We start from the raw sequence: 26,632 nt of genomic DNA, 5'->3' as shown, positions 1-26,632 counted from the left end.
GGATTGATTCAGTGCCTGGGGTAATTGGGATGGGTGTGTCAGAGGCAATGAGATTGGCACCGGATAGAACACGGTTTAGGGCTGTTGTACATAGGGTCGCTATGAGTCACAAACAACTCGACGGCACATAACAACAACAACAACAACAACATGAAATATTATGCAAAATGGGTGACCCTGGAGGACATTATGCTGAGGAAAATATCTCAGTCAAATATTGCATAGGGCCACTGTTGTAAAATGGGACTGACATTGGGGTTGAGGAAGGACAGAGAAGGAGGGGAGGAACGATGCATTGAAACAGATGAGGGAGAGAACTGTTTGGGAGGGATATATGATTGGGTATTGTTGTCATGACAGGTGAATGAAGCTGCACAGTAGAATGGACTTGAGGGGAGGAATTGTATAAAAATGAAAAGAGTTTTACCTTTCAAGGAGAAGAGTGAATTGGGAGAGAGGAGGTTGGCGGGGATAAAAGTGCAACAGTGAATGAATGGAAACCCTAAGTCTCTGTTAACTTTCACTAAAGTTAATTAAAAATTAATAAAGAAAAAGTGGAGAGTCTATAAACAGGAGGAAGACCTTTAAGACTGTGGCCTGACAGGGTAATGGGAGGAGTGAACGTCAGCACAGCAGAGACCAGGAGGATGGTGCAGGACCAGGGGAGAATTCATTCTGTTGTACAAGAGGTTGCTGTAGATTGGAGCTAACTGCACAGCACTTACCAATAATGACCACTACAGAAGTGATCTTCTGATCTGCTTAGAAGTGTGTAAGAATTATCTGAGGAATATTTAAAGATTGTTGGGCTCCATCCTCAGAAATGGTGGTGAAGTCTGAGATGAGACATTGGAGCCTCCAATTTTAACTACTTGTCTCCTGTCACATCCTTGGGATTCTCAGAAATTCTTTATTGGCTTCTTGCTGTATGGAACATTGCCCTAATGGCTTGAAATAACTTATAAGACTCTTTAATGTCATTTACTGGGAAATTTATAGGACACGTTTGAGAACTCTGAGATGTCGAAGGATCACTTACAGCTAATCCAATGGGAGAAAAGAATTCCATTGAACCGCTAATATTCACCTCAATCACAGCAGCCAACACAAGAAAACAGTAGTTTTCACAGGGTCTTATAATAAATCAAATGATTGTCACAAATGCGTGAGGACCTAGAATTACCCAGCTGGTAGCCAGCCAACCTCATATCTTTATCTTTTCTTTATATATCCAAGATTACAGCAGTGAAAAATATCCTGTTATCCTTGGTATAAATGACACACTGAAAGGAGATTAGGTCTTACCTCTTTAAGAGAGAAAAATGGGGAGCGATGGGGAATGGGAAGATGGTTAAATCCTCTTAGAAGTCTACTGGAAGTGCTAATTTTTCTCGCAGTGGGTAGCTTGACTTGAGATTAAAATAGGAGCACTGACAAGAGTTTGGGCAGTGTGTAGGGAAATCAGAAGGGCTTGTCAGAATGTGGGCTAGGACCAGTGGGAAGCCTCTCCGCACAGGACTGAGAAGGGGCCAGGGGGAGGAGCTGTAATGGGTGAAGGGAATGCCTCTTGAGAGCTGAGACTGTGAATAAGGCGGGAACACAGCCCAAGATAAGCCACCAGCCAGGAGAAGGCAAGGAGAATAAAAATCACTCCCTTTCAGTCTTCCCTGGAAAATTCAGTTTGCTGAATTCAGCTAAGGGACCAGGGGACAAGAGAGCTGCTGAAGGAGTCTACACAGAACAGTCTTCCCAGATGGATAGAGTGAGAAGTAAGGAGAGTAAATGGGGTGGGCAAACAGGATGGAGGCAAATAACAGATATAATTTGCACAGCATGGGAGCCAAATTTGAAACCCAGCTTCCTACTTCCTATGGGAACTTGGGAATTCATGCAGTTCTCAGATCCAGTCTTTTAATTTTATTAGAAAAGATAAAATAATGAAAAATTTAAAAATTAAAAAAAAAAACAAAACATCTGGTTAGTGGCTGGGAGAGCTCTGTGCCTATCTTTAAATTTACTTCTGAATCGTGAAGAATTTGAATAGTCGGATGGAAATACTGTAGTATGTTACTCTACTTCACCAAATGTAAAATACCTTAGTGTTTGCATTTTGTTTAGGCTTCTCTTTTGAAGTCTCCTTCTTTGTGTTTGAACTTTGGTGATGTTTTCTAAGGCATCTAGAATCTGAGTTAATATTCAGGGTTGCACCAGCTGCTATAACAGTTAACTATATAGCTCTCCAGTGCGTATTGTTACATACCCCGAAGTCTACTCTAGAGGTTTCCGGTGGCTCTGAATCATAGGGAAGGAGATTGCCCATCTTTCTCTTGTGGAGCAGTTGGTAATTTTAAACTATGTGCCTCTGGGTTGGCAGCACCTCTCGTTACTACATTTTAATATTCAGGTGCTGCCTCAATACTTTATGTGAACTGATAACTCATAAGTATGTGGTTCAAATATGCCAGCTGTTCCATGTGAGAATGATGGGCAGTCTCCTCTGGTGCAATTTACTGCATTAGCAAACCCACTGCAGGGTCAACTATGGGTTGGTTCTGGCCCAGTGGTACACAACAACCATAACTCATTAATAGAGCTTTGGTTGCTTCTTGTTGATTGCTGTCAAGTCAAGCATGACTCATAGCAACCCTATGAACAAAAGAACTGAACCCTTTCTATAACTATTGTCATTTATCAAAGTTCACAGAGTTTCCAGAGGCATATTGTCTAAGAAGTTGATGCCACTCCTGCTTCTAAGCCTCCACCAGTGTCCACCATGGGTAATTGTTACGGCACTTGACACCCCAATGGCACAAGGTTCAGCATCACAGCAACCCCAGGCTACCTCAGTACAGCAGAGTGCTGTACTACTTACAAAAATGTTCCTCCAAAATATAATAATAACCGACTTTAAATGCAGAGGTCCCCCCACAGGTCTTGTTGACTCTAAATAAGTGACTTAAATAAAAAACAACCAACACAGTATGGTTTTGTTGTTATGTGCCATTGAGTCACCTGCATTGTATAGGAATTGCATTACTTGAGAATGATGGGCAATCATTCTTCCTGTGCAATTTATTATGTTGGCAAAACTGCTAGAGGTTCTACTATGAATCAGTTTTGGCTCAGTGTTTCATAACAATAACAAAAACACCACCAACAACAAGCTATTATTGCATAGAGGCAGCCACAAATGTGAGGTGTTACAGAAAAGTAGGGAAAAAAGCAACTGTTTCCAGACAACAATCCACTGAGCTGTGTCATCCTTCAAGATTAAATGAAACATAAACGCAGACTATACACGTGGATTTCACCTGATGGTATGCATAGGAATTAGATCGATTACATCTGTGGAAAGAATGGCTGGAGAAACTCAGTATCAGCTGTGAAAACTAGGCCAGGTGCTAACTGTGGAACAGACCACCAACTACTCATATGCAGGTTCAAGCTGAAGCTGAAGAAGGTTAAATCAAATCCACAGGAACAAAAACCTGACTTTGAGTCTAACTTGCTTGAATTTCAAAACCATCTCAGAAACAGAATTGAGGCTTTGAGTACTAATGAGCGAAGACCAGATGAGCTGTGGGAGGATATCAAGAATATCATCAATGAAGAATGCAAAAGGTCATTACAAGGACAGAGGAGGAAGAAAAAAGCAAGATGGAAACCCTAAGTATAAGTTTACCTTCCTTCCTGAGCAATCTGTTGCTGTGTATCTGACCCAAAACATGGTCTTTTCAATTGGCTCATATGCATATCAAAGGTGGATAATTAATAAAGAAGGCCTTTGTATTATGGTATTGACAAAAAAGGATTGTAAGAAGAACAAAAATCTGCCTTAAAAGCAAGGATGGCAGTGTTTTTTTCTCTTGCACATGGGGTCCTTAAGAGTCAGAACTGACTCATTGGCACATAAAAGTAACAAAAATATATTAAAATATATTTGCATATGATACCATATCTAGTTATCAAACTATGAATCACATTGTTTGTAGTATTCTTCCTTGTTCTCAAACCACTATTTTATCTAGTTAAGTTTGCTTTCCTGTAATATTCTGGTTACATCTTCTGTGTTTTATTCCTACTATATTTTTAATTAAATGTAATAGTTTTGCCAAATGACCTATTTTTTTTTATTTTGTCAATCTTCCTTATTTTTGCTAATATTTTCCCAAAATGCTTTTATTTTAATATCTGTTTTTCCTACTGCTTTACAATATTCTCAAACCATGCTATGATTAAAACTGTTGTGAGAGATATTCTCCTTGCTTAATGCTAATACTGAGTCCAAATGGACCTCTTTTACCTGTGATATTTTTAGATAAATGTTTAATTCAACTGGTTAAGTCTGTTGTTATTGTTGTTAGGTGCTATCTAGTCAACTACTCATAACAGCCCTGTGAATAACTAATCCAAACCTTACACAAACCTGCACCATGCACACAGTTTCTATGATGTGCAAACCCGCTGTTTCAGTCACTGTGTTAAACCCTCACCTTGACAGTCTTCCTCTCGTTCAGTGACCCTCTACTTTTCCAAGCATCATGTCTTTTCCCAGAGATTAGTTTTCCCTGAAAATATTCCTAATCCTTGCCTCCAAGGTTGCACTTCTTCCAAGACTAATTAGTTATTTTGGCAGTGTATGGAATAGTCAGTACCCTTCACCCAAGCTACAATTTAAAGGCATCAATTCTTCAGCCTTACTCTGTGTCCAACTTTCAGATGCATGTAAAACAATTGGAAATACTTAGATTAATCTTTAAACTTGCATTCTTGTTCTTTAGTACTTTCAAGAGGATAGCAGATTTGCCCAGTGAATGTGTGTTGGGTCTTGATGGCTGCTAATATCGGTGCTGGTTGTGGATCCAAGTAAAATAACGTCATGGCCAACTTCAGTCTTTTCTGCATCTATCACAATATTTGCTGTTGAACCAGTTTATTTTCTTGATGCTGAGAAAGCGTAATCCATATTGAAGGCTGTAGTCCTGATTTTATTTAAGTACTTTAAATCTTCACTGTCTTCAAGCAAGATTGTGTTATCTGCATAACACAGGTTTGTTAATTAGTCTTCCTTCAATCCTCACACCATATTCTTCTTACAGTTCAGCTTCTTGAATTTTTTGCTCAGGGTACAGATTGAACAGAAAGCGAGAACGGATACAACTCTGACACAAATCTTTCCTGATTTTAAATCATGCAGTGTTCCTTTTCTTCTGTTCAAATAACTGTGCAGAGGTGTCCTGTGAGCATATTTAAGTGTTCTGAAATTCCCATTCTTTTCAATGTTATCCATAATTAACTATGATCCTCAAAGTATTGGATCTAGTTATTTTAATATACCATTTAAATTTAAAGACCCTGGCTAACATAATGCATTAAGTACTTGTCTGCTGTTACCACCATTGGCTAACAACAGTAGATTAACCATAGGTAAGCAATGCAGACTCACACAGATATCTCCACAGGAGAAAGCTTTCAAGCCTTAGTAGCCCAATGGGGTACTTCTATTCTGTCCTATAGTGTCAACATGAGTCAGAATGTATTGAAGGGCAATGGGTTGAGCCTGAATATATTCTTGTAGTATACTGTCAAGTTTTTACCTCATCATGTCATATTCCCCATGGCATTTGATTAATTTGTTACATTGAGGAGGTTTTCTTTTCTCTTTATGTTTTCAGAATGTTTATTGCTGATATGTATAAAAGGGCTTCACTTTTTAATCTTTTATCTATTTCTGGCACTTAATAATTTATTTAAATCACTTTTGTTGTCATGTGTTGTCGAGTTGTCTGAGACTTACAGCAACCCTATGTATAGCAGCTCTGAAGCCTCTCCTGTCCTAAGCATCCAGTGACCATATCAATCCATGTCATCTGAGGTCATCATCTTCTGCGCTGTCCTTCCACCTTTCTAAGCATGATGTTTTTCTCCAAGGATCAGTCCTTCCTGGTCACATACCCAAAGTTTGTGAGACAGAGCTTCAAAATCTTTTCTTCTAAGGAGGAACTTGGTTTCACCTGCTCCAAAACAGACCTGTTTGTTTTCTTGGCAGTCTATTGTATGTTCAAGACTCTTATCATCCACACAAATTCAAAGGCATTGATGCTTCTGTTATCCTTAGTCATTGTCCAGCTCTCTTATGCATAGCAAGTAATTGCGAAGACCATAGCCTGGATCAGGTGCAGCGTATAGAGATAGGCAATACGGAATCCGTATTTTAAAATAATACTATTTGCTCTGAGAAAAATTAGAATACGATGATGAGATGCATAGTGGAGGAAGGGTGACCATTCTAGAAAATGGATGGGGAAACTCTCTCTGAGGATGACATTGGATCAGCATTCAGATAAAGCCTGAAACCAACCAGGCTAACGTCTGAGGGAAGAAGTTTCATATAAAGCCTCAAGTTGAGCACAAAAGAGGAAGTCCAATTAGGAGAAATAAACCAATTAGTAATTTGAATGGAGGACGTTTGATATTTTGTTAGGTCCTTTTGATTTGAATCACACTCAGAGCAGCCAATGTGATAGAATAGAACTGCTCCCTGGGGCCTCCTAAATGGTAATCTTTTTAAAAAATTAAAATTAATTTTAATGAAAGTTTACAGAGACTTAGAGTTTCCATTCATTCATTGTTGCACTTTTCTCCCTGTCCACTCTTTCTCCCCCAATTTGCTCTTCTCTTTGAAAAGTAAAAGAAAAACAAGTCCACTCCATTATGCAGCCTTTGTTCTGGACTCATCATGACAATAATACTTTATCATATATCCTTTTTAAGTAGTTCTTTCCCTCATCTGTTTCAATGCAGTAAACATTATTTATCCCCTCTTTATCGGTCTTCCCTCAACCTCAATGTCAATCCTGTTTTACGACAATGGCCCTATGCAATATTTGTCCTTTTATGACTGAGATATTACACTCAGCATAATGTCCTCCAGGGTCACCCATTTTGTATAATTTTTCGTGAGTTCCTTGTTTTTCAATGCAGAATAGTATTCCATTGTGTGAATACACCAGAGCTCCTCTATCCATTTGTTTGTTGATGGGCACTTGGGTTGTTTCCAACTCTTTGCTATTGTGAACAAAACCACAATTAACATGAGTGTGCATATATCTGCTTGGGTGGCAGTTCTGGTTTCTTTAGGGTAAATTCCCAATAGTGGAATTTCTGGGTCAAATGGTATTTCTATTTGCAACTTTCTGAGAAAGCGCCATACTGCCTTCCATAGTGGTTACACCATTTTATACTCCCACCAACAATGAATAAGGGTTCCAGTTTCTCTGCAACCTTGCCAGCATTTGTTGTTTGCTCTTCTGTTAAATTTTGCTATTCTGACTGGGGTGAGATGATATCTCATAGTTGTTTGATTTGCATCTCTCAGAGCTAGGAATTTTAAACATTTCTTCATGTTTTTGTTGGCCATCTGAATGTCTTCTTTGGTGAAGTGTCTGTTCATATCCTGTGCCCACTTTTCAATTAGGTTATTTACTTTTATCTTGTGGTGCTAAATAGTAATCTTTACAGAAGCCAATTATTAGTCTTTTCTCCCCTGGGGTCACAGGGTAGAATTGAACCAGCAACATCTCGTTTAACAGCTGAGCACTTTAACCACCTGCACCACGAAAGCCTATACGTTTTGCATGAGGAGTTCCATGACATGTCTCACTCCTCACCAAAAATTCACACTTTGGGTCCACAAGCCACTCTACTGGAGAAAGAAGGCCAGTGTCTTCCCATTGAGTGTTACCACCTCTGAAAAGGTCCTTTGGCGTCAAAGCGGACTCCATGACAGTGAGTTTTTTTCATTTGGGGAATTATAAGAAATATAGAGAACTCTAAAGAATTAGGGAGCCCAGGTGGCCTAGTGGCAAGAAGCTGCACTGCATTCCCAAAGGCACACAGTTTGAGGCCACCAGCTGCTCTACAGGAGAAGGATGGGCAATCTCCTCCCATGCGATTAACTGTGTCTTAAAACCCACTGGAGAGTCAGAATTTGGAACAGCAAATAGGGCTCAGACACATCACCAACAAAAATGGTTTCTATCCCCACCACTCTGCAGGACTTGAGACCCAGACCCTGTTTGTGAGGTCAGGGACATAGTTCATCACATGGCAGAGAAAGGCATTGTGGTGCTGCATCAGTGACAGTGGCTGGAAATTTGCCCCCTGAAACTTGTCAGAAATCTCTCCTTGAGAAAAGCTGCTCACGTGAAGACACCAGAACTGTTCTGTTACAAAGTGCCCAAAGAAGCGTGCAACTCTTAGGCATTAAAGTATTACCTAACTTGGGAGGGACTGGACAGCATTATGCTGAGTGAGCTAACTCAGTCCCACAAGGATAAATATTGTATAACACTGTTATTGTAGAATGAGTATAAGAATCCAGGAGTGGTGGGAGAGGCTGGAAGCAGAGGGATGTGGATGTGCAGGGGAAAGGGGTGATTAATCATTGGGTTGTACAATTTGATGGGGGGGTGAGGGAAATGGAAAGAATTTGTTCAAAGTTGTATTCAAATTTTGTAAATAAACTAGTAGAAGAAAAAAAAAGAAGAGTGCAACAGAGGGAGCTGCTGTCCATAGTACCTGCTGGCCCCTAAGCCACTGTAGCTTCTAGGTCCTGAAGAAACCATCCTAGCTGGGGAAACTGGACACAGGGAAGTCATGAGTGCCACCATAGCGAGGTGACAGAGAGGCTCCCCCCGAGCAGAGGCCAGATATTAAAGGTGCTTCTGTATTATAGGAACCGGGCACTGCAGAGGCTGCACCAGTGGAAGGCCCAGGCACTAGTGGTACAGCATAGACTGCTGGACCCAGTGAAGCCACATACACTGCAGTGACTTGCCAGCCAAGCACCCTGCAACCAGGAAGCAAAATTATTTTCTCCTGAAAAATGTCTCCTGCTCCTTCTACTGGCAAAGCTTTACATTATGCCAGCTTGCAAAGAAAAAAAAGAAAAATCAAAGTCTCCAATCCAATTTCACAGAATTGGGGGGGTGGGGGTGGGAAATCCTGATAAATGTAGAGCTGCGAGTCTCTATGCCTATGGAGAGGGGCACACGAGGGCAAGCATGATAGAGAGTGAGGTAAGAGAGGCAGGCATGCAAGACTAAGCAGATCTTACTGACCACTAAAGGGAGTCTGGATTCTATTTCTTGTGATCCTAAAATATATTCACAGACTTTGAGCAAGGGAGTAGGGAGAAGTGAGAAAAGGCAGTAAGACTAGTATTAAATAGTTGTAATTGGCATTTGGGGGACTGTTGTTGGCTCATCTCGCAATTGGTGTTTATAATTTCCAGCTCACTGGCAAAAGGATAAATCTTGGTACAGAATATATGAGAACTTGGCTGAGAGTCATTTCATATGACTGTGAACTCAGTTGAATAATTAGCACTATAACTAGTACCTTATGTGATTGAATTTTAACTTAAAATTAGTTTTCTGTGCAACACAATGTACATGAACCTTGTAAGTAAAGCAATGTATATGAACTTTGTAAGTAAACCAATATAAAATAAAAAGTTTATTAAAAAAACAACTCATTTCATTCATGTCAATGAAATTATTCAAGAACTTTAGACAATGCATAGCATTGAGCTTCAAAACCACTGCGTCTTACAGCTGCCCTTCAAAACAACAGAAGATGCTTTTCATGAGAACTGCTCACTCACTCACACCTTGCTGACTTGACTACTAACTGACCCATCAGTAGGTTTAAGAGGCTGTAACTCACACGGGTGGGGACATTCTATCTTTCTTCCTCAGAACCTCTGGTGAATTCTAACTGCCAAGAGGCACCACCACCTTTGGGTTGATAGCTTACCTCTCAAAGGACAAAGCCAAATACCAAAATATGATACGTGATTTAATGGAGGAGTCGAAGGACTATGAAAACAATTCACAGGGCACAAAGCATTGTCTGCATTTATATTTTGAACTTTTTGCTGCACCTGTTGTTAGGAATATATATTACTCAGAACTTGTGTCAAAGATATAATTTGTACACACGTTTTAATAACAATTGTAACCTTTATTTTAATGCTTTCTGATATGTTTTTATTCAGTCCTGATTAACATTTTAATACTAGCCATGTCCTAGTATTTTAATTGTTTGCTCTATTAATAAATTCTGGCCTTTAAAAAGAAATGGATCGGGGAAGCATATAATGACTTCTGGCCTTATTCTCAGCTGCTGAATTTTTCTACTGAAGTTCTTTGTGCATAGGCAGGACTGTTTGTGAGTTGATAATGGGGTACAGAAGTTTGCCTTTTACATCATCAGGAAAAATTATGCTTGGCAGTTAAGTTTAGATTTTAGGTTTAAGCTACAGAGTCCCAGAATTTCTAAATTTGTATTTTGTTATTTACTGCTTGTTATCCTCACTGAAACATATGTTCCTCACTGAACCATATGTCCCTGAAGGTGAGGAAGTTACACTTGCTGACTTTCATGCCTCCTAAGATATTTATAGGGAGAGCTGGTGGTAGAGTCCCCAGGGAGTTGCACAGGTTACTCAGAGGCTGCAGCTCTCGGGAAGTTACCATTCACCTCCCGGGAGAAAGGTGAATGATTTCTTTACACGTGATTTACAGTCTCCAAAACACAGTGATAGTGTTGCGGTTAGCAGGTGCAGTTAAGTAGGACTCATAGCAACTCTATGAACAGTAGATAAGAACCTTGCCCTAGCGTGTGTCCTACTCCTGATCTCCATTATACCCAAGCCCTTTCTCGCAGTCACTGTGTCAGTCCATCCCGTTGAGAGTCTTCCTCTCTCTCACTGACCCCTCTGTCTTTCCCAGCATGATATCTCTTTCCAAGGACTGGCCCCGTCTGACAATATGCTTAACGTATATGAGACAAAGTTTCACCATATTTGCCTCTAAAGGCAAAGATACACTTCATCCAAGACCAATTTGTTCTTTTGGAAGTTCATATTTTATACTGAGTATATATAAAATATCAGTATAGTATAAATATGTTAGTATAATGGGTCATAGATATCTTCAAACTTGAAACTCAAACCCACGGCTATTGAGTGAAACTGGCTCAGAGCTGACCCTGTAGAGGGTCCACAGCCTTCTATGTGGATTACATCTCAACATCAAGAATATAAAAATCCTCCCCACTGGAACAATAACAAACTAATGATCGATGGAGAGAAAATTCAAGTTCCAAGGATTTCATTTTATCTGGATCTGCCATCAGGACTCATGATAGCAGAAGTCAAGAAATCAAAAGATGAGCTGCCCAGAGGGAACCTACTGTCAAAGATCTTTTTACAGTACTAAATAGCAAAGATATCAGCTTCATAGTGAAGGTGTTTCTGATCCAAGACATAACATTTCCAATTGCTTCCTATGTGCCTGAAAATTAGACAAGAAACTAGGAAGATTGAAGAACTGATGCCTTTGAATTGAGATGCTGATGAAGAGTATTGAATAATGGCCATTAATTATATTGTTGTTCTTTTTCATTGCTGTCAAGTTGAGGACAACTCATAGCAACCCTATGAACAAAAGGCCCAAAGCCTTTCTCTAACCATTGTCTTTTCTCCAGGTTCATAGAGTTTCCAGAGGCATGCATATATAAACTATTTTAATGATGCTGAGTATTTGTTTAAAACAATTTTGTAGCAGAATAAAAATGAATAGTAAGTAACAAATCAAAGATGTTTAAATTGAATAATAAAATTTCAGAACCATGACTTTAAAAAAAACACCTTGATTATCTTACATGAATATATAACTTTATGGTTTTTCTAATAGAGTGTGCCATTTGTCAAAATTGACTTTATGATAGGGAATTGAATTTTTCTTTTGTTTCAGAATTCTTATATAATATTATCACTCTTGCAACTAAAACAATTCAAATAAATAGGCAAGATATATATTAGTCCTATTTTTAGCAGTAAAAACCTCAAACCTGATAGCATAAAAAAGATTATTATTCTAATCTCATCTATTTGTATAGCTCTGATTCATGTCATTGGCCTCCTCTTAGATGTTGGCCGCTCATCAACTGTATCAATTCTATACGACCAGCCCACCCCTGAACTGATGACTTTGTAAAACTCTGTACTTTTGTGGGCATTACTTCCTCCAAGGGAAATGCTGCCCTATCCTCAGGTTTCATGATTCAAATCTGTCATAAGTCTCTACTTTCAGGCAGTGACCTATCCTTGCAAGTAGCAGACATGGAATGGTGGAGACCAATTATAAGATACTCGTGTAAATGAGGCAAAGAATAAGTGAAAGAATAAATAAATGAATGGGAAAAGTTGAGTTATGAACAGTGCTGTGCTGATCCTTGTACACTTGAAGATGTGTGGGATAATTTCTGTCTGCCCATGGAAACAGGGCCTCCCTCGTGATACCTCCGTGCCAGAGATCCCGCTATGCCACCTACTTCGATGTTGCTGTTCTTCGCTGCCTGCTGCAGCCCCATTGGTCTGAGGAGGGAACCCAGTGGTCCCTCATGTATTATCTCCAGAGACTGAGACACATGTTGGAAGAGAAGCCAGAGAAGCCTCCCGAGCCAGATATCCCTCTCCTTCCCAGGCCCAGAAGTAGCTCAATGGTGGCTGCAGCTCCTTCGCTCGTCAACACCCACAAAACTCAAGTAAGCTATGTTTGCTCCATTGTCATTTGAACCAATAACATTGACCATGGTGGTTGTTTTGGGGTACCATTTAACCACAGCAGATTTTATTATTATTTTTATGAATAATAATAATAAAATTAATATTATATGCATCCAGGTCTACTTGTTCTGGTATTAATAATTTAGTGGATGAGCTTATTTGGTGCCATTATCTTTCCATTTTTCACTACTTTTTTTCATTATCTTCAGTATTTACCTTACTATTTAAAGATGTGCTACCCGCATTCCTCTTGGATACCTAAATCTATCTAAACCTCTGTTTATCTATAATAGTGGAAAAATTGGGTTTTCTCTCTAATCTAAATGCATATTAATAGAACTCACATTTAATTTGTTGATGACCAGTGTACCACAGAATACCTGATACTGGCATTTTATTACACATCAATTCACCTATTTTGAATAATGTGAAATTTCTCAGGACCTCTCAGGAGGCCTACTGGGGGAAAAGTTGCTTTTCCATCCCAAAGGCACACAGTTCAAATCCACCAGCTGCTCCATGGGAGAAAGATGAGTAGTCTCTTTCTCTGTGACTTATTGCCTCTGAAACCCCATTGGAGGCTCAGCTGAGTCTGCTCTAACCCAACAGAATATGACAATATGACAATAACAACAAAATGTTATCATTAGGAATATTGCTTTTTACACTTGATCTTAGCCAAAAGGTCAAGATGCAATGGAATATTGCTTTTTAAAATATAGTCTTACTATATTCAATTACATCCCCACAACGTAACTTTTTAGGAAATAAATGTCCTTAATATCAGCTTGCACGCTTCCTCTCCTTTTTTATCAACATTCTGTGCTCAATACTTGGAAAAAAATATGATATATAGTTATTTGGATTTACTTAAATGTGAGCTGGCTATATCTAAAAAACTTTTTCATGTTCTGTAAATAAACGTGAGCAGTATTATGGTGAAAAAGAAATACACTACCCCTCCCAGTGGATAATTCTGTCTAAAATGAATATTTGCTTTGATGAATCATTAAAGGGAGAAGTATCTGCATGTTAATGAAATTTTCTTAGCATTTCAGGATCTCTAGAATTTCATTAGGATTCTCACCAGAAGGTGCAGTTGATAGGAAATACTGTATCCCCTCAGTAGCAGGATTTGGATTCTGAAATACCAGTTATGTCAGTTAAATAATTCATAAATATGAGCTCTGTAGGCATGTTGTTAGTAAAAAATGTGATGTATCCATTAAGAAAAGCATTTGGCTGTAAAGCCCTAAACCTTTGGTCATTGAGTCTGCCTTGTTGTGTATTAAGGATCTCACCATGAAGTGCAATGAAGAGGAGAAATCACTCAGCCCAGAGGCCTTCTCTAAGGTTTCATTGACCAACCTACGTAGGGCTGCAGTTCCAGATCTTTCTTCAGACTTGGGCATGAACATTTTTAAGAAAGTAAGTGGAGCTATTTACGCTTTTTGATACTTTTGTAATTAAAAATGTCAGTGGGCCATCAAGTGCTTCTGATCACACTTCAGTGTGGGGTGGAGTGGGCATGACTCTGCAGGTCCTTCTGTGTGTGTGTGTGAATGTGCTTCCTATGCTACACTGTGTGTGGAGGTATTCAATCCTAATGACATATGTCAAAGTTCCAACTCACTGCCATCACGTTGATTCTGAATCATAACAATCTTCCTATGGGGTTTCTGAGTCAGACATTAAGGAGATGACTGCCCGTCTTTCTCCCTCAGAGCCACTGGTGGATTCAGCCTGCTGAAGATAGACTCTTAGTTACAACAAAATGCCCTTTGGTCGTCGCCACCAGAGTTCCCTTGGCATGTCTAAAGTGACTGCAATAGTGTCGTGGTGGTAGTATAGCAGATGTGATAGTAATTCTCATTTTTTTGGCTCAGACCATTTGATCAAGGATTTCATATTCATAACTCATTACCACTGAGTCAGAACCAACTCATAACTGACTCTTCTGGCAGATTTTCGGAGGCTGTAGATCACACGAGATGAGATTGTCCATCATTTCTACTCAGACCCACTGGGGGAGTCAGACAGCTAAGAGCTGCTGCCTTTCACTTAGCAGCTCGAGTTCCTGTAGACTCCACCACCGGAGCCATCAGATACATAGGATCTTATTTAATCCAAGAGAAATCTATGCCCGCATGTTTTTTAGGTAAGAAACAGAACCTTAGAACCTTTGTGTAATTTGCCAAAGATTGAGTCCAAACTCAAATCTAAGTCTTCTGGCTACAAAACCCATATTCTTTGGAGTTCACTGTTCTATATCTCTCCTTTTGCAAGTCTTATTGTTGTTGAGTTGTTCAGAACTAACTCATAATTGACCCTCCAGCATGTTTCCGAGACTTTAGATAACTCAGGAGGAGAATGACCATATGTATAAAATAGTAATATGGGTAGCTTAATTCTCTCTTTTTCAAAATTATTCGTTTCATTCTGACAGTGAAGATAACAGACTATTTTACTAACTTCTCGGTGGCCTAGCCCATAGAGAGCTATATTGCTAGTGCAAAGTCTGTGCCTCTGCAGCAGATCAAATCCACCTGTGGCTCCACAAGAGAAAGGTGGGCCAATTTTCCCATTGCACTTACAGCCTCTGATACTCAGTGGAGGGTCAACTCTAAGTTGGCTCTAACTAAGCAGCAATGAGTTCAGCTCTTGGCTTGTTATATTTGTCTTCATTGCTAGAACTACAAGAATGTGATAGAATTTGCCCAGGGTCAGAGAGTGGGCTGCCTGCACGCACTCCTGGGAAACAACTGTTCCAGATTAAAGAATTGTATCCTTAACATTTATGACCTGAATTAGAACCTGTTACTTCCTTAATTAAACCCTGTAATCATGAAAAAATAATAAGCCATGGCTATGTTTTTGTATAAGCTTTGATCATTTGAGAGGGGAAAAAAAGATATTTTTTTATATAATGATTGTACATGAAAATGTATGGGTAGCTACTATAAATACAAGATCCCAGGCCTAGTTGCAGATCAATTGATTCAGAATCTTTGTAAGTTAAGGAGAGGCACTGATAGCTTTTAAAAGCTTCTGAGGCAATTACCATCCGAAGTTAGGACCGAGAATCACTAGACTGAACTGTGAATGGACTGGTTCTCGGACATGCTTAGACTGGTGGGAATTGTGAGTCTCTTCCAGTTCATGCCCTGTATCTTCCTTGGCTCTCTTTGTGAGCAATGGCACATGTTCAAAGGTGATTGCCTTTAACAAATCTTGAACAATAGAACAGAAGAAGGCTGGCTAGTTCTCCATGTGATTCATGCATTCCATTACCTAACCCAGTGCTTCTCAAACTTGAACGTTTGAGAAGCACTTGAAAGACTCATTAAAATAAAGACTGCTGGGCCTCTGAATTTCTGATCCAGTCTGTCTCCTGTAAAAGGCATAAATTTGCATCTCTAACATGTTCCCGGATGATGCTGAAGCTCTGGTCTAGAGATCACACTTGAGAACCACTGTACTAACTCAAGAAAGATCCGTGGAGCATTCACCTTATCCTTGGTTTCTTTCACTCTTTGATCACAATAGAGATTCCTCTCATCTCTATTAAATGATAGTCGCTTTCTGGGTCCTCTCTCTCTGGAACAGTTCCTGTGTTTTATTATAGACCATGGAAGCAAACGGGTCCTTTGCCTTCAGTCTTCTCCTAACCTTTCATCTCTCATCCCTATAGTTCAAGAGCCGCAAAGAAGACCGAGAAAGGAAAGGGTCCATCCCGTTCCACCACACAGGGAAGAGGAGGCCGAGAAGGATGGGAGTCCCCTTCCTGCTTCACGAGGACCACCTTGATGTGTCCCCTACCCGCAGCACTTTTTCCTTCGGGAGTTTCTCTGGACTTGGTGAAGACAGACGAGGAATTGAAAAAGGAGGCTGGCAAACCACCATTTTAGGTGACTACGCAAATACTTCAAAACAGGACAGAGCATGAGGGATCTTTTTAGGAATCTGGTTCTTGTGCTCCCTGAAAAATCTAGGTTATTCTTGAATAATTTAGACAAAAAAACTGGGGCCCAAATGCAGACCCCTGAGTACCAAAATAATTTCATGTCTTCACATCCAGAGTAAAGTAGATGATGAAATAGATTACTTATACAAGGCTTCTGCAGAACTACATAAGTAATGGCCCTATTTGTCAGTTGTCCTAGATGTAGACATTAATCTTCATCATAAATCTGAGGAAAGTTTTTGTTTAATTTTAATATAAAGAACAAAATATCTATGAAGGGGAGATGGAGTTACGGGAGGGAGAGGCGAAGAAGGCGGTAATCAGGAGGAAAACAGAAGACGAGGTAGATGCTGAGGAAAGAGAGAGTTTTGAGGTCCATTGGTTTGTTTTCTGGAGGGCACGTTAAGAAGGAGCCACAGCTAGTCCTGGCAAAGCAGATGGTTTCTGACATGCAGCTAGATTGGGATGACCTTGAATTGGGGCAGCTTCATCAAGCATCACGTATGACCCTAACTCTTCCCAAGGCAAGTCCCATTCTTGCTGCTTTGGCTGGGCCATGTGCTGTTCCTAATGTTCCCTCCCAGCCCCCACTGGCCTTTGGAGAAACAAACCGTCCACAGAGTAACTTTCTGATGCGAAATTCCCTCATCCTTCCAGGGAAGTTTAGCCGGAGGGGAAGTTCTGATGCAGCCACCGAGATGGAGAGTCTGAGTGCCCGGCATTCCCACTCTCACCACACCCTGGTCAGTGACCTGCCCGACCACTCCAACAGCCACGGGGAAAACACCGTCAAAGAAGGTGGGTCCTGCAGGAGTGCTAAGGTTTCCGTTCCCGTTTACGGTTTTAACTCCATATTCCTTGCTTCATTGTAATCTTATTTCTTGGTACTTTCTAAAAATTTCTATTCCATTGCTTGGTTAATCATCCTTAGGATGGCTTTAGTTGCAATAGCTATTTGACAGCATAATATGAACACAGTACAACCAGCTCAGAGAGTGAACAGGGACCAGCTATTCATGGTTGTCCACCAAAGATCATAGATTTACATGGATAGAAGGGAGATCTTGGGAGACATTCAATGCTTTGTCTCCTTCCGTGGTGTCCCTCTCAAAGCCTTCCTTCCAAGGCCACAGTTCTTTCTTTGACAGCTTCTACTTTGACTAAGTGCCTTATGTGACCTCTGTGAAACATATGTATGTCTCCTAGTAGAATCCAAGATGAGGGGTTTTTTTTGTGCAGTATTCTTAATTTATAAGTGTAAATGCAATGCTTCTTTTACCAGGACTCTATCTCAAGTCTTTGAAGATTTCTTAGTTGCTGTCACGTATTTTTCATCACTCTTAACCAAAGGAAGGAGGGAAAAAAATCTTATTTGTTACTGCTTAAATATATTTTAACAAATCCAAATTTGTACTTCAATTCAAGCGGTTTAACTATATGAGTGTTGTGTGCCATCTAACAGTGAGCAGAACCCACCTTATATGATAGTTTGAATGAAATAAATTTTAGTGAGAGTTTAATTTTACCCTTGGTCTTAAGAAAGCTGATTGGAATTCTCTTTTTTTCCATCTCAAAACTCAAACTCATTGCTGTCAAGTTGAAGCTAACTCATAGTTGACCTTCTAGGGGGTTTTCAGGGGCTATAAAGGAGCTCTGGTGGCTTAGTGGTAAGGAGTTGTACTGCCAATCCAAAGGCTTGCAGTTTGAATCCACCAGCTGCTCCACAGGAAAAAGGTGGACAGTCTCTTCCCGTGCAATTTACTTCATCTGAAACTCTGATGGAGGGTCAGTTATGAATAGATTCCAACTCTATGGTACCTAACAACAACATAAATCAAGTTGGAGGAAATTGTCCATCTTTCTTCCATAGAGCCATTGGTGGATTCGAACTGGCTACCTTGAGGTTTGCAGTTCTAACTTGAGGTTAAGAGTTCAACCTTTATTATTTACCAAGTGAAGGATGGCTTTAGGAGGAGCCTTGGTGGTACAGTGGGTTAAGCGTTAGGCTGCTACTCAATAGATGTGGGATTTGACTTTACAGGGGGAAGATGAGAAAACCTCAGAAACCCTGCAGAGCAGTCCTGCTCCGTCCAACAGCATCTCTAGGAGTCAGGATCTAGTCTGTGGCAATGGACTATGCTTTGTATTTCTGTGTGGTCTCAAACTTCCAACAGTTCCATGTGTGTTGAGAATAACTTTGAAATAATAAGTCCTTTATTGGCATAAGCTAGAGTTTGATTTGACCATGTTCATGATTTAGATAAGATTCCATCCAGCTGTTTAGCATGATTCCACAACAATACCTTCTATTTCCTTCACTAGTGCGCTCCCAGATCTCCACCATTACAGTTGCAACCTTCAATACCACACTGGCGTCCTTTAATGTAGGCTACGCAGACTTTTTCAGTGAGCATATGAGGAAGCTCTGCAACCAGGTGCCTATCCCAGAGATGCCACATGAACCTCTGGCCTGCGCGAACCTGCCTCGAAGCCTCACAGACTCCTGCATCAACTACAGCTGCTTGGAGGACACAGAGCATATCGATGGGACCAACAACTTTGTCCACAAGAATGGCATGCTGGATCTTTCTGTAAGAAGATTGTATTTTCTTAACAAAACTTGAAAAATGAGAGTTCTTTGTGCCAGCTTTGGGTAAAATGAAGAGAGTAATTCTTAGAAATGCTGAACCTTGACATGAAAACAAGTTATTCATATATACCTTTTTAAATAGATGCATTCATTATTGCCAAAGAGTTACCTTTTTCCCCAAATATTAAAATTAATTCCAGCTAATCTGAAAAAATTAGTAAATCTTGAATACACACACACACATGTGCACATATACGTGTACGCTTACTATTAATCCCCTTTTCTATCTAGAATATGAAGGCAAAGTTTTCAGCTATTTTTCTTTTGTTTTACAAGCAACAGGACTCATCAACTCCTGTGTGGCAAGAAAAATAAAAAAGAACAAAATTACATTAAAAGATTTAAGCCTACATTCTTAAAAGTGCCTGTCTTGATTATAGTTGTTAGCAAATGAAAGGCAGTTATATTTTACAACTACATTTCATCATTTTTCATTTCACATTAGGGAACCATATTCAACAAATAATTCTAATTGTTAGAATAAATAAAGAAACATAATTTAAACACACAAATATTTGCTTTAAAAGTGGAAATGTAAATAATGATACAATTATCCATGTGCACATGTTCTATTTATTGCAAATAAAAGGTAATCTTTGTTCTTTATCCATTACTAGTGGAAAATGGGAGGTAGAGAATTAAATTCTTATTTATAAAGAAAACACTTTTACAAGTTTCTGTGTGGGCTGATAATTACTCTCCCATGAGTTCACAGTGTTTCTATGTACCTTTTAATTGTCTTTATGATGGAATTTTTAAAAACAAGTGAAATAATAACATGCATACACTTTTATTTTATTGGGAGACATATATATTAAGCAAATACATAAGATCTCAATACAGACTAGGTTAGGATGCTGAAAATGGACTACTGTTTATGCCCACATGCCTAGAATAGCCTAAAGGAAATAAATAGCTTAAACAAAATATGCAAATGAGGAAGGGGAAAGTAGTGGCACACTGTTTAAGTACTTGAGAGCTAATAGAAAGATGAGCAGTTCGAACTCACCAGCTGTGCTGTGGTAGGAAGTTGTGGCAATCTGTGTCTAAATACAGAGAGCCTAGGAATCCCTATTAGGAAGTTCTCTTATATTAAATAGGATTACTTCTTGTTGTTGTTGTTGTTGTTGTTGTGTGCCATCAAGTCAGAACTAACTCATAGTTGACCCTCCAACAGGCCATCTTTTTTTCTTGAACAGCAACCAGTGGATTCTAACTATGTGCCTTTGGATTGGCAGCACAGCTCTTTGCCCACTAGACCACCAGAGCTCTAGCGCTAACAGAGCTGCTCGCAGTTGCAGTTCATGGCCATGACAATGAATTTGGTTTGGGTTTTGGTTTTTTTGGTGTGTGGGTAATATAGTATAAAGTAGTATGGGTAATTTAATCACTCTGTGTTTACCTTTGTCACCCCCTAGGTGGTTCTCAAGGCTGTTTATCTTGTGATTAACCATGACATCAGCTCCCGCATCTGTGATGTGGCACTAAACATTGTCGAATGCTTGCTTCAGCTGGGCGTGGTGCCCTGTGTAGAAAAGAATCGAAAGAAGAGTGAAAACAAGGAAAATGAGACTATGGAAAAGAGACCGAGTGAGGGAACCTTCCAGTTCAAAGGAGCATCTGGAAGTTCCACCAGTGGATTTGGGGGTCCTTCAGTTAGTGGAGCTGGAGACGGTGGGGGAGAAGAAGGAGGAGGGGGTGACGGAGGAGGAGGAGGCGGTGATGGAGGAGGCGGCGGTGGTGGTGGGGGCCCCTATGAGAAGAATGAGAAGAACCAAGAAAAGGTATGGCTGAACTGCTTTAATGGCCTTGTAAAATGTTACCTCTCGTTCTTTTCCCAATGAGTGTACAGTTCATTACTTGCATCGCATGAAAGCTTAGATGAGGGTTTTACTTTATATGAGAAATTTCTCTGACAAGTATTGTTTCTATTTTGAGTGGCATTTTCATCTAATTTCTTATTGATGATCTGCGCATCTGTCTTGTCAACTTCACACCTAAATACTATACTGTTGTTGTTATGTGCCGTCGAGTCACTTGAGGCTCATAATGACCACTATGTACAAGAGCTCTAAACCCTGCTTTATCCTGTGCCAATCTCATTGTTTCTGACACACCCATTCCCATTGCCCCAATCACCAGACTGATCAATCTCATCAAGGGTCTTCCTCTCCTGCGCTGTCCCTCCACTCTCCCAAACATGATGTCCCTCCAAGGACAGGGCCCTCCTTGCAACATGTATGTCAAAAGTATGTCAGACAAAGCTTCAGAATCCTTGACTCCAAGGAGCAGGCCAGCTTCCCCCTCTCCAGGACAAACCTGTTTGTTCTCCTAGCATTCCATGGTATATTCAACACTTTTCTCCGGCACCACAGCTCAAAGGCATCAATTCTCTTTCTATCATCCCTAGTCACTATCTAGATCTAGATACTAAAATTTGCTACTATAAATGTTATTTTGACCAATGTTCTCTCTTAATCATCATGAAAGTCCGAGTCTGAGTTCTCCGAACAGCCATTAAGCTATAAACAATTTGTAGTTCTGCAAAAGAATTCTTTTCATCTTCCCAAGAAATACAGTAACTCCTGATCATAGGCCAAGTGCTTTGTGTTTGTGAATCACACAGATTCTGTTCTGGACCCATTTTTTTTTTAATTATCAGTTGAATAATAGAGTTTATCTGATTTTTCAGCTTTGTAGAAGCGTGGGGAATTGATCAAGGCCATAGGAAGACCTGATTCCTGATTCTGTATTCACTACTAACTTGTACTGAGATCTTACAATGTTATTTCTCTTCTGACCCTCACCTGTGGCTTGGAGAGGATGTCAGATTTCTGAGTGTTTCTAAATCCCAAGAACATTTGAAGGTCTAAAAAAAGGACAGTCTATTTACAAAGAGCTTTCAGAGCAAAGGTTTTTGTGTTTGTTGTTTTTTTTTAAAAAAAAAAAAAACACAGAGCAATTTAAAAATACACGGAAGACAATTTTCTAGGTACACCCTTGCCTGAGGTGAACTTTCCAAGGCATCATTGCATCTGGATGTACCTTTTATGCCTGTACACAGCGCTCTGTTAAGAAACCAGTTGGTACTGACCTCTTCTTGACCTCTGCTCAAGCTATCCACCCAAGAGACTGCATCGATTCAGAGAAGTCACCTTTTTCTCAGAATAGTTGATTTACTTATACATAGAATAACAGTTCTCCATCACTAAGAAAGAATAGTATTTACTTAACTGATATCTAAAAGAGCCCTAATGTGTGGTGTTTACTGCATCCAGCTGCTAATAGAAAGGTCAACAGTTCAAAGGCGCCAGCTGCTCCATGGGAGAAAGATGGACAGTCTCCTGAAAAGATTCACCACCTTAGAAATTTGAATGGAGACTTGCTTCCAGTTGGTCTTGACTTACAGCAGTGACTCCTAGCTATTATTATGTGCCTTTCAAGTATTATTATTAGCCCCTTTAGTCCTCACAAGAGCTCCAACAGATAGATACTAAAATTGTCATAGGTAGGACACCGGGTGGCTTATAAGACTTATAAAACTTACTGCAAGGCTTTGAATCCAAACTGAAAAATTAGTCCTAAATTAGTAAAAATTAATAAAGTAACAATGGTCTGTGAATAAGCTTGAGTCATTCATTTCATTAGTGACTCTTCGAGCTGTCTAAGGCAAGGTTCCCAGGAAACGGTCTCAGATGGGGAGACACGTGGGCAGAAGGCTTGCAGAAAAGTGCTGTCAGGATCACCATCTGTGAGATGTGAGAGGAGCAGGATGGAACGAAAGCGGGGAGAAGTTGAACGGCAGTAATGCTCTAACAGTCACACAGGCGCTGGAATGACTCCTGTCCCCAACAGGGGCAGAGGAGCCGGCTTTTGTCTCCTCCTGCCCCTGCACTCACTTGCCATTGGTGGGGGAAAGAGTGAGCCAGTGGCAAAGGTCATGGCCTTCCGCTTAGTGGCTCTCTTTGTTGTTGTGAGGTGCCATCAAGTTGAGTATGACTCAGATCCTAAGAATGACTGCCCTGAACCCTGTGCTATCTTGTGCCGTCCTCATGGTCTCTGACACACTAACACCCATTGCTGAAGTCACTGTGTCAGTCCATCTCATTGGGAGTCTTTCTGGGGAAGCACTTAGCTGAAGGCTGACAGCCATACACCCATTGTTGAGAGGATGAATATTTCAGTCCTGAAGGGGGAATCAGTGAGAAGGTGAGAACCAGCCCCACATTCACTGCGTGAACCTTTGAATTAGAAAAGCAGGGAATCAGCTCCATAACATGGGGAAGGAAACTCCTCTACCACCTAAGAACACATGACATTGTCAAGATACCACATCCACTTCCACGGTCCCCATATACTTTTGGGAGCTATGGTGGCTTAGTGGTAAGAAGTCGCTCTGTAATCCGAAGGCTTGGGGTTTGAACACACCAGCAGCTCTGCAGGAGAGAGATGGACAGTCTCTTCCTGTGTGATTTACAGCCTCCGAAAACCTGCTGGAGGGTCAATTGTGAGATGGCTCTGTCATGGCAGTACTTAACAATGAACTGATCTTTAGGTAATTTTCCTATGCGTGCAGTCTCAAAGTTACATGTTGGGCTTATCATATATAACCATGGGAGGAGGGGGGGAAGCTCTTCTGCACAAGAAACCTACAAAGTAGGAAAAGTAGCTATTATGCTGCTGCTTTTCTTTTTAATTAAAAATTTTTATTATAATTGTGATTTTAATGAATGGTTACAGGGAAGTTAGATTTTCATTCAAAAGGAAGACCCTCAACCAGGTGGATTGACACAGTGACTGCCACAGTGGGCTCTTGTGTGTCAGGAAGTGTTAGGATGGCGCAGGATAGAACAGGGTTCAGATCTTTTGTTCATAGGGTCGCTATGAGTCATGCTCGACTTGACAGCACCTAACAACAACAACCCTCCCTTCCTCCACCTCTAGTGCTATTATGCATCTTAATTCACAGGTGAGGAAAACCTAAAAAAAAGATTGTCAAATATCTTACACAATTAAGGATTATTGTTATGTGCTGTTGAGATGGAACCCCTCAGAGCTGAGCCTCCAGCAATTTTCAGAGAGAGTGACTCACTTGGGAAGAGATTGCCCATCTTTCTTTCACAGGGCAGCTAGTGGATTTGAACTGCATGCCTTTGCGTTAGCACAGTTCCTTAACCTCCCAACCTCCAGAGCACCCTAATTAAGGACTTGCTGTGTATTGAGTCACAATCAATCCACAGCTGACCCTCCAGCAGGTTTTCAGAGGCAGCAAATAAACGTGGAAGGAAATTGCCCATCCTCCCACTGAGCAGTGGGTAGATTTGAACCTCGTGCCTTTGGGATTGCAGCACAGCTTCTTAGTATTAGACCACCTTTTTAAGCTTGTTAGTCTCTGTTAGTTACCATGGAGTCAGAACCAACCCAAAGGTGGCCCTCCAGCAAGTTTCCAGAAGCAGTAAATCTCATGGGAGAAGATTGCCCATCCTTCTCCTGTGGAGCAGCTGGTGAATTCAAACCACATGACTTTGGGGTTGCAGCACAGTTTCTTATTAGTAGGTCACCAGAGCTTCATAATTAAGGACTAGCAACTGGAATATTAGATCCATGATGTATATACTGAAGGCAGCTTGTAGATGGGAAGATTGGATCAGTCTGAACCTTCTTCAAGATAATTTCTGTTCCACTCTGACTGTGACATTCCTTAGTAACAACTTCCTATGCCTCATGGAAATAACTTTAGAAAGTTCTTTTTCTAAAAGTATGTCCTCCAAAGAATTAGGTGGATCAAAAGAGACAGTGATAACAAGCCTCATAATTCATCATAGGAGAGCTTCTTACTTCTGCTTCAAGGAGGCGAATCATGCTGAAAGTTTCATAAAGTTCTGTATATTTGCCTTATTTGTTTGTCTCTTTTTCACAAAACAGTAAAAGTTAGAGAAGTCACTCAAAAATTTTGGAAGCTACTATGAGGTTTAAAAGTTCCAGATTTTGATGAGTCCTAGAAAATCAGCAGTAATCCCTGTTTAGTGTTATTAGAAGCCTGCTGATGAGAGAGACAGAATTCTGATGACACATTCCGTAAGGAGTTGTACTACTAACTCAAATGCAGTGCCTCTTTGGAGGTTTGAATCCACTAGCTGCTCTTGGGGTAAAGATGGCCAGTCTCCTCCCATGCAATTTAGAGCTTCCAAAAGCTCAAGTCATACAGTTCATTAGTGATTTTCTGAGCTGTTTTAGGCAGGGTTCCCAGGAAACAGGGAGGGTCAGCTATGAGTCAGTTCTGATTTAATGCCAATGAGTTTTTTGAGAGACTAGATGTTGTTATGTGCCACCAAGTCTCCTGTGACTCATATAACCCTGCTCTATCCTGTGACAATCTTATTGTCTCTGACACAACTGCACCCATTACCCCAGTCACTGAATCAATCCCTCTCACTGAGGATCTTCTTCTCCTGTACTGTCCCTCCACTCTCTCAAGCATGACATCATCCCTCCTTGTCCAAAGTATGTCTGACAGCTTCCGAATCCTTGCCTCCAAGGAGTAGCCTGGTTTAACCCTCTCCTGGATGAACCTGTTCATTCTCTTAGAAGTCCTAGTAGCTTCTAGAAATATATGTTGGCTTTTTCCCTTCATTAACAGTCATATTCATTCTCTCTCTCTCGTTGTTCTGTTAGTCCAATAAAGTGTGTCTTCTAATAAAAATCATTCCTTCATGTCCTTTAGCACTTGTGTTATTACTATATTGTTAGGTGACACTGAATCGTTTTCAATTCATAGCAACCTCTGTGAGAGAATAGGTCTGCCACACAGACTTTTCTTGCCTTTAATCTTACAGAAGCGAATAATCAAGTGTGTTTCTCTCATGGAGCCTCTAGATGTGTTCAAACCACCAACCTTTCATGTAGAAGATAAGAGCTCATCATTCTTTCCTTTAAATTGTGCAGTAACTTTTATTTCTTTTAATTGTGATTTTAATGAAAGTTTACAGGAAAGTTGGATTTTCATTTATTCATTATTATATATTTTCCCCTTTGAATGATCTTCAGCAGTATTTTGCTTGCATGTGATATTAATTGATGATATTGATAGATAAATTTCACCTTCTTTTGGGTCATCTTTCTTGGGAATAGGAACAAATATGGATCTCTTCTGTGATGCTAACCACTGAGATATGATATGTCAAATGTTATTTGGCTACCCATGGTGGACAATGTTTGGTGGAGCTTTCTGATTAAAACAAGCTTGGAAGCAGGAGTGGCATCCACTTCCAAAATAGCTTGCCTCTGAAAACACTATGAACTTAGAGAAATGATGGAAGCTATACAAGTGTTCAGATCTTTCGTTCATAGGGTCACAATGAGTTGTCTATGATTCAATGGC

The 26,632-nt window shown here is 40.2% G+C and overlaps 1 protein-coding gene across 1 annotated transcript in view; it reads left to right on the top strand.

The window, feature by feature from the left end:
* UNC80 (unc-80 homolog (C. elegans)) overlaps positions 1 to 26,632 on the top strand; it is a 295,977-nt gene that overhangs the window by 57,010 nt on the left and 212,335 nt on the right. Inside the window, exons 8-13 of the mRNA XM_006891958.1 lie at positions 12,354 to 12,615; positions 13,931 to 14,065; positions 16,329 to 16,545; positions 17,259 to 17,399; positions 18,924 to 19,192; positions 20,670 to 21,035. Of these exons, the coding sequence (XP_006892020.1) occupies positions 12,354 to 12,615; positions 13,931 to 14,065; positions 16,329 to 16,545; positions 17,259 to 17,399; positions 18,924 to 19,192; positions 20,670 to 21,035 (1,390 nt within the window). The remainder of the gene's footprint in view (positions 1 to 12,353; positions 12,616 to 13,930; positions 14,066 to 16,328; positions 16,546 to 17,258; positions 17,400 to 18,923; positions 19,193 to 20,669; positions 21,036 to 26,632) is intronic.

The sequence above is a fragment of the Elephantulus edwardii genome, unplaced genomic scaffold (genome assembly GCF_000299155.1).
Source record: "Elephantulus edwardii isolate Elephantulus edwardi_28Jun2011 unplaced genomic scaffold, EleEdw1.0 scaffold00106, whole genome shotgun sequence".
In the NCBI taxonomy this organism is placed as follows: Eukaryota; Metazoa; Chordata; class Mammalia; order Macroscelidea; family Macroscelididae; genus Elephantulus; species Elephantulus edwardii.
Note: the sequence above shows the minus strand (reverse complement) of the source record. Positions and strands in the feature narration are given on the sequence as shown.